The sequence below is a fragment of the Pogoniulus pusillus genome, chromosome 5 (genome assembly GCF_015220805.1).
Source record: "Pogoniulus pusillus isolate bPogPus1 chromosome 5, bPogPus1.pri, whole genome shotgun sequence".
Taxonomy (NCBI): Eukaryota; Metazoa; Chordata; class Aves; order Piciformes; family Lybiidae; genus Pogoniulus; species Pogoniulus pusillus.
The window spans coordinates 18,113,713-18,122,700 of NC_087268.1; the positions used below are offsets into that span (position 1 = coordinate 18,113,713).

An 8,988-nucleotide genomic window follows, 5' to 3' on the forward strand; every position below is an offset into this window, starting at 1 on the left:
AAGAGGTCTCAAACCCTAGAATAGGCTCTGCAGGGAGGTGGTTGAATCCCCATCCCTACAGGTGTTTCAAGACGCAGAGATGCGGTGCTGAGGGACATGGTTCAACGCCAGCCTTGGTTGAGTTAGATAACGGTTGGACTCGATGATCTTAGAGGTCTTTCCTAACTATGACAACCACCCCTTGCGCTGACCACCCCTCCGCAAAGGGTGACGACCGCCCAACCCCGAGCCCCAACCTGCCAGTGAGGCAGCACACCGCCGCGGCCGCCGCTGGAGCCTGCGCGGCCCGGTAGAGGGCGCGGCGGAAGCGCAAGGCGGGCGCCGCCTCCTGAGCTTGCGCGTGGGCCGTGTGGCTCTGTGGGTCTGTCAAGATGGCGTCCGGGCCGCCCCCTACCGCCGCCCAGGCCTACCGGCCCAACCGCTACGTCTCGCTGCCGGCCGAGCTCGACCCCGATACCTACGACGCGTCGCCGGAGAAGCGCCGTGCTGAGGCCGAGCGCTTGGCTATTCGCGCCCGCCTCAAGCGGCAGTACCAGCTGCAGCTCAACAACCCCAAGCCACCGGCCGTCATCGTAAGTGGGGAGGGGGCGCTGACAGGGCGTGGGTGTTGCGGGGTGTCTGCGGGATTTGTCTGTCTTTCCTGGAGTCTGCGAGCGGGAACCTGGGTTGGTGCGGACAGGGCGCTGAGCTCACCATGACCTTGATGCCCTTCCCGGCCTGGACCGAGGACATTGTAGGCCTCATCGCGGTGGGGGGCAAACAGGGCCGTGCTCAGTTGAGGGTCCCTTGTACGACCCCTAGGGTCTCACCGTGTTGCAGAATCACAGAATCAGTCAGGGTTGGAAGGGACCACAAGAATCATCCGGTTCCATCCCGTCCTGACATGGGCAGGGACACCCTACCCTAGATCAGGCTGGCCACAGCCTCATCCAGCCTGGCCTTAAGCACCTCCAGGAGTGGGGCCTCAACCACCTCCCTGGGCAACCTACTATAGGCTCTCACCACTCTCATGGTGAAGAACTTCCTTTGCTTTTTCCTCCAAACTAGGAAGATCCTGCCTTGCTCCGCTGGACCTATGCAAGGACACACAACATCTACCCTACTTTCCGCCCGACACCAAAGACGTCATTTTTAGGAGCTGTTTATGCTTTAGGCCCTCTCATTTTCTGGGCTGTTGCCTTCAAAGTTGACAGGGTAAGTTAGCTGACAACACTGAACATCGGTGAGCACCAATTCTAAAATGTAGAAGACTTAACTGGTGTAGTCTTTTTGCACCTAGGAATGATTAATACCATTAAAGCCATGAGAGAAGAAAGGCTGATACAGAGCCTGCTGTCTTAGAGCCTTGTAACTGGTTGCAGAGTCCTTGTGTGCTAAGTGTACTGTGTTGCACACAGGGGTATGGCCAGTCACAGTTTCCTCACTCAGGGTATTCTGCTATAATAAAGCTCTCTAACACTGATCTCAGCTGAATGTTTAAGATTTTGGAAGGTTTATGTTGCTTCTGTTTTCACACCTGAAATGTGGGCATCAGAATTTGGGCAATGATAGATCATTCTGAAAAAGCATACAATTACATATATATAACAAAATGTTAGGTGACTGGCAGAAAGTGACTGTTTTCCCTACTGAATCTGCAGCTATTGTAAAATATTTTCTTTTCCTCTTTTGCACTAAATAAGTAGGTCATAAACTGAGAAACACAAACATAAATTAAAATTAATAGGGAATGCCATTTGCTAGGATGAAATGAAAATGCAGGCTGTAGGAAATGGCAAACCTGCTGATAGAAAATTTTGAAACTTCAGCATTTCTGCAGTATCTTGGCATGCAGGTTTTGGTCTGTAATTAAAGCCATATTTGAGCTTAGGATTCCAGTGCTTGAAGATCATAGAATCAGCCAGGTTTGACCTTCAAGATCATCCAGTCCAACCTAGCACCCAGCCCTATCCAGTCAACTAGGCCATGTCATTAAGTGCCTCATCCAGGCTTTGCTTGAACACCTAAACCTGTGTGGGTGAAGCCTAGATGTAACTACCTGGGAATATTTAAGCTGAAGCTTTTAATGTAGTCTCTAGGACAATTTCTTTTCCTTTATTGCAGTTCCCTTACTGATGTTTGGAGATTTTTCATTGTTTTTTGGTAGTATATAAAGCACAATAACTACCATACTCTTTTCTCTAAGGAGTATTTGTTGTGTATCTGGGAAAGCAAAAGATAAATTGCCCAATTTTTAGCAAGTCTTCTGGTTTTGTCCAGCAGAAGGAATCGTGGCAATATCTACAGCAGCAGCTGTGTGATGTAAGGATAGTGTCAGAAAGGTTCATGACTGCAGAATGAGATATAAATGTTCTGAAAGTGAATATAGGCACATTTAGGCAAGTTATTAAGAAGTTTCTCCATAATTAGATCTCTGAAATGGATTATTCAACTGGAAGAAGGAGGAGGCAGAAACTAAATACAAATTAAACAATGCATTTAGTTTGATGAAAAATACATCACAGGAGTTCATCTCTGCTGATTTGTGAGAGTAGCAAAAGGTTGGGCTGAGCATAGCTTCTGTAGCTGGTAGTTTAAGCTATAAAAAAGAGCAATGCCTTGCTCCTTTTCACTTTTTAGACTATAACAGCTGTTAGCAGAGCTCATGCTTATAGAATCATTTAGGTTGGGAAAGACTTTTAAGGTCTTATCTTCCTAGAGTCCATGCTGAATGGCTAGACTGCTTTTCTCTCATTCCAGGCCTTTACTAGGAAGCTTCCCCTCTTAATAGAATAATGGTGGATGTTCTCTTTCTTCCACAGGACCGCAGAGAGAAGCTTATCCAAGAAGGTAAATATGTGCGACCATTCAGCGTATTTTAGGTTCCTGGAACTGCAGTGCTGTTCATGGGATATAAATAAAATTAGATGTATTGTGTGCTGGTCTTTTTCCTTCATAAGAATAAATCTTAACTGCTTGTGTCTTTTGACAATTATAGAAAGTGCAGGTCCTGAATGCTGCTATTGTGTTGCCTTGATCTACACACAGAGGCTGCTTTTAAATTTTGGAAGTTGCTATTCTCAGAGCAGCACAGACTGAAGTTTAAAATTAGTAGCAGGCTAAAATTTTACACAGGTCCGAAGCATTTTCCAAAGAACCACTGCTTACCTACTACATATTTCTTCCTAATGTCAGCTTGACTGCATTGTTTGCCCTGATTAGATAATAAGCTTGTTCATGGAGCCGTTCAGGTTGGAAAAGACCCCTGGGATTATCAAGTCCATCCTTTGACCCTACTCAGCGAAGTTCACCACTAAACCATATCCCTAAGCGCCACATCTAAATGACCTTTAAACACACAGGGATGGTGACTAAACCACCTTCCTGGGCATCCTGTTCCGATGCCTGACTACTCTTTCTGTGTAAAAATGCTTCCTAATGTCCAGTGTAAATCTACCCTAGAATCATCATAGAATCAGGGTTGGAAGGGACCACAAGGATCATCTAGTTTCAGCTCTCCTGCCCTGGGTAGAGACACCCTACCCTAAATCAGGCTGGCCCTGTTGCAGCTTGAGGCAGTTCCCTCTTACTCTACTGCTACCTGTGAGAAGAAACCTCCACAATGTCCTTTTAGGTGTTTCTAGAGTGATGAGGTTTTCAAGCTATACAGCCTCAGCTCCTTCAGTCATTCTTCATAAGATTTATTTTCCAGGCCCTTTACCAGCTTCATTGCCCTCCTCTGCACTTGCTCCAAGACCTCAATAATCTCTCACACTGAGGTGCCCCAAATGGGCAGAATACTTGAGGTGTGGCCTCACAAGTGCTGAGTTCTGTGACACATTTTTAGTAACTTCCAGTGTCTGCCTGAATGTTGTCTGGCAGATGAGTTAATTTATGTTTTCCCTAATAAAGTACAAGTCTAAACCCTGTATTTGATCATTAGAATAAACTTCTGGATAAAACTATTATACCAGACTTGGAAATAGCAATCTGAATGTTGTCATGCTATGTGACTAGCATTTCCAATGTGATTCCTGTGAGTGGGAAGTAAAAAGTATTTTAATAACACTGATTCTAATAACAATGTTTTAATAACACTGATTAGGCTTCCATTTCTCCACATTTTACCCCATTTCCTTCAGCTGCTCCTCCCAAGACCTGTTCTCTGGACCCATCACCAGCTTCATTGCCCTTCTGTGGATCTGCTCCAGGACCACAATGTCTCTCTTACAGGAAGAGCTTCAAAACTGTATCCAGTACTCAGTGATTCTGAGTACAGGGGCACTTCCCTGGTGGTGCTGGTCACACTATTCCTGATAAGATGTTTCACACAGTTACAGAATGGTTGAGATAGGAAAGGAGTTCTGAAAGTCACAGAATCAGAGAATGTATTTGGTTGGAAGAGACCTTGAAGATCATCCAGTGCAGTCTTTGACTCAGCACTGAAGGGTCAACACTAAACCATTTCTAGGTCCACAATCGGCTTAAACAGCTCCAGGGTTGATGACTCCATCAATGCCCTGGGTAGACCATTCCAATGTTTGGCAACCCTATCAGTGAAGAAATATTTCCTAGAATCCAGCCTAAACCTCCCCGGGTGCAGCCTGTAACTGTTTCTTCTAGTCCTGTCACTTGACATCAAGGAGAAGAGGCTGGCCTCCTTGCTTCAACCTCCCTTCAGGTAGCCATTGAGAGCAACAAGGTCTCCACTCAGCTTCCTCTTCTCCAGACTGAACAACCCCAGCTTCCTCAGCAGCTCCTTGTAGGACATGTGGTCTAGGCCCTTCACAAGCCTTGTTGCCCTTCTCTGGATGATCATAGAATCATAGAATCATAGAATCAACCAGGTTGGAAGAGACCTCCAAGATCATCCAGTCCAACCTATCCCCCAGCACTATCCAGTCAACTAGACCATGGCACCAAGTGCCTCATCCAGTCTTTTCTTGAAGACCTCCAGGGACGGTGATCTGACCTTCTGCTCAAGGAAGGCCACCTAGAGCAAGTTGTTCGGGATCACATGGCTTTGGTGTATTTCTAAGGATGGAGAGTCCACCACCTCTCTGGGCAACCTGTGCCAGTGCTTAGTCACCTCATAATAAACTGTTTTTCCTGTTTCCTGTTAAAGCTCCTCTCTGTCTGGATCATACAATGTTAGAAGGAAGTCATTAGGAAGTTGTTAGGTGGCTAGGAAGATGTTAGGAGGAAGTTCTTCCCAGAGAGAGTGATTTGCCTTTGGAATGGGCTGCCCAGGGAGGTGGTGAAGTCACCATCACTGGAGGTGTTCAAGCAAAGCCTGGCTGAGGCACTTAGTGCCATGGTCTAGTTGATTGGACAGGTCTGGGGATGATCTTGGAGGTCTCTTCCAACCTGGTTGATTCTATAATTCTGATTCTATGTTCATGCCATGGGGAACTTGGCAGTCATGCCATATGCAAGGCCATGGCCTGCTTTTGCAATCCCATATGTGCTCCCAGCAAACCTCTTGCACCTCTTCTTGCAGCTTATTCTGCTATCTTAGCCAGAGAAAATGCAGATTATTGTCTCTGAAGCACAGCTTCTAAAGGACTGTCACAAATTATATTACATGATATGGCTGTGGGTCAGTACAGAGAGGCATCAATGCATGGAGAAAGTGGTATTTAGGGAAAGAAATAATTGCTTGTCTGAGCATGCTAAATGAACTATCTTCCTGCTGATGCAAACTAATTTGATCTCCCAGGACCCATTTCCTCAGCTAATTGGAACTTGAGTTGCCATGCATGTAAATTCTCCCTTGCAGCTGTATTTGTTTCAGGCCAGTGGAGCAAATGGTTCAGGCTGGGCTGGGGATGAGCACAGTGCCTCCGGTCTTTTGGGCCAGCCTCAGATTGATGCTGGCTGCAGTTGCTGCAGCCCTTTCCTTTGCCAACAAGTGTCTGATGCTATGTCCCTGCAGATCTGAGTGTGGTGCTTGGGGAAAGGCTGCCCTACTTCTCTGTCTTGTCAGCCAATCTAGGGTGTCCTTGCTGACTGATTCTATGATTCTATGGTTTGCAGAATTCTAGTTACTCTCTTGCAAGGAGCAAAGGTGTTGTGCTACTGTAGGTGGAGCTGGTGGTTTGAGGCAGTGGTGCTGAGTGTGTAGAGGGAAGAAAGAAGGATTTCCCTTCAGAAATGTAGGGTGAAGACAGGAGAGTGAATGTGTCTCCTCAGAATTTTACCCTTGACTGATGCATTAGCATCACTTTCCGCTTCAGTGACGAGTCTGTAGCAAAGGAAACTGAAGCCTGCAGGTCACTGGAACAAAGCTCAAGTGCAGATAACACCGTGGAGGGCCTCAATATTCATTGGAGTATGCAAGCCTCACCCCCAGGTTGTAAGTTCCACAGGTTTGAGGCAGAAAGCCTCACACCAGTTTAGGTCCCAAATAGAAAACAAGTTTTTCCCCTCTGCTGGTTAAATGTTTAAACTTCCTTTATCCCTAGATCAGCTTTTCTGGCAGATTGATTGTCCTGAATGTCCTTTTCTGATCTAGCTATTTTAGAGTAAACCTCTGCCTTTAGATTTTATAATGTAGTACCTTGCTCAAAGCCAGTATTTTTCCTTTTTGTTTTTTTCCATCCCAAGATCTGGTGCAGATCTGTCTAGGTTCTAGTTTAAATTTCCCAGAGTCTCAAATACAGTTAATAGAACCAATAACAATTTATAGGATGCCTTTCCCTCTTCCCCCTTCTTTCCCAAAGACAATTAATTAGATGTAGAGAGGAAAAGGTAAAGTACACCAAAATAAGTAGGCTCACTTTGATTTGTAAGTTAAAGTTTTCCCTTCTGACAATAAATAAAAGGTATTTGAGGTAGGGGAGTTACAAAAGGTATAGGATAGGGAAAAACAAGATACAAAATATGTAAATACAACCAGATTTGATGGCAATGGTTTTGTCTGCCTCGTGGGTTATGGCAGGAAACAGGACGGTGATACTGGGAAGCAGGGAGGCAGGGTGAGAGAGAGAGAAACAGGAAGAGTCCTGTATCTGGGTAGAAATAATAAACTCCACCAGTACAGGCTGGGAGGTGATCTGCTGGAGAGCAGTCCTGTGGAGAGGGACCTGGGAATGCTGGTGGAGAACAAGTTAACCATGGCACAGCAATGTGCCCTTGTGGCCAAGAAGGCCAATGGCATCCTGGGGTGTATTAGGAGGAGTGTGTCCAGCAGATCAAAGGAGGTTCTCCTGCCCCTCTACTCTGCCCTGGAGAGACCTCATCTTGGATACTGTGTTTTGGGCTCCCCAGTTTAAGAGAGACAGGGATCTGCTGGAGAGGGTCCAACAGTGGGCTACAAGGATGATTAGGGGACTGGAGGGCATGGGTTATGAGGAGAGGCTGAGAGACTTGGGGCTTTTAGTCTGGAAAAGAAAAGACTTAGAGGGGATTTGATAAATGTTTATAAGTATCTGAGGGCTGGCCAGGACTGAGGGGACAGGCTCTGGTCACTTGCTGCGTAGGATAAGAGCAATGGGTGTAAGTTGCAGCAAAGGAGGTTCTGCCTCAACACAAGGGGGAACTTCTTTACTGTGAGGGTCGCAGATCACTGGAATAGGCAGCCCAGAGATGTTGTGGAGTCTCCTTCTCTGGAGACTGTCAAGGCCTGTCTGGATGTGTTCCTCTGTGATCTGTGCTAGATTGTGTGGTTCTGCTGTGGCAGGGGGGTTAGACTTGATGATCTCCTTGGGTCCCTTCCAACCCCTAACATCCTGTGAACCTGTGAAGTTCTTCTGCTTTTTATATGGGTCTAGATAGGAAGTGGGAGTGGGCTAACCACCACACCTGGTGGTGTTCAGACCCACCTCCGGGGAGGGGTCAGGAGGACCTGGGGGTCAGGGTCAAGACCACTCCCCCAGGAGGGTTAACCCTTTACAAGATCCAAAACCAATGATGGATGTAAGTTACTGAAGTTAGGTGTCACAGCTCTATGCTTCCTTCTTGTTTGGATTTTCTAATTGTGGGAAGTAAGAAATGTGAATTCTAATGGCACCAAGGATAGTAACTGTTTCATATGGGTAGATGCAAAAGTGCAGGTCTGAGATTTGTTTCAGTTGCCTGAGATGTACTCTTTGTTAGCATGCTACTTGGGGCTTGGCTTTCAGCCTCAAACCTGCGGAACTTGCCACCTGGGGGTGAGGCTTGCATATTCCAATGAATATTGAGGCCCTCCATGGTGTTATCTGCTCTTGAGCTTTCTTCCAGTTTCCTTCCCAGGAACAAATATCTGGCCTGGTCCAATGAGCCCTTCCACACTTGCTGCGTTGCAGTTTAGCACTTAACTAGGGAGAGAATTTGTCAAGTGCTGACAAAATAGTCAGTATTGAAGGATAGCCAGAGTGTGAGGTTGGAAAGGAAACTTTCCCTCAGCAGTGAAGTACTTTGGATTCTTTAACCTCTTCTGATTTGCAGTTTATGTTTCTGACAAGTGTTTCCTTCGCAACCTTCCACTAATCAGCGGGTTGAAGTGGCTTACTGTTAGAGAAGGCTTAGCTCTGGTGGAGCCTTCATAGAATCATAGAATCAATCAGGTTGGAAGAGACCTCCAAAATCATCCAGTCCAACCTAGCACCCAGCCAAACAACTAGACCATGGCACTAAGTGCCTCAGCCAGGCTTTTCTTCAACACCTCCAGGGATGGTGACTCCACCACCTCCCTGGGCAGCCCATTCCAATGCCAATCACTCTCTCTGCAACAACTTCCTCCTAACATCCAGCCTAGACCTCCCCCAGCACAACTTGAGACTGTGTCCCCTTCCTCTGTTTCTGGTTGCCTGTGGGGAAGAGACTTACCCCCACCTGGCTACTATTTGTGAAGTTCTTCCTTTACAGACAGCATAAAATGCTTTGTGGATCCCTTCTCCCTGTGAAAGACACAGCAGATTGTATTTTCAGGAAGCCCTCTGAATAGAGGCTGACTGTCATCTCATGTCCACACAGTGTACCACATTCACATCAACTACACATGGGAAGAGCCGTGCAATTACTTCA

General features: G+C 46.5%; 1 protein-coding gene across 1 annotated transcript; it reads left to right on the plus strand.

Annotated features, from left to right (window-relative positions):
• Nucleotides 1-319: 319 nt before the first annotated feature.
• NDUFB4 (NADH:ubiquinone oxidoreductase subunit B4) lies at nt 320-2,916 on the plus strand. Its single transcript, XM_064143378.1, has 3 exons — nt 320-572; nt 1,048-1,194; nt 2,802-2,916. Exons 1-3 carry the CDS (start codon nt 372-374, stop codon nt 2,859-2,861), a joined length of 408 nt encoding a protein of 135 aa, XP_063999448.1. The 5' UTR covers nt 320-371; the 3' UTR covers nt 2,862-2,916.
• Nucleotides 2,917-8,988: the final 6,072 nt, after the last annotated feature.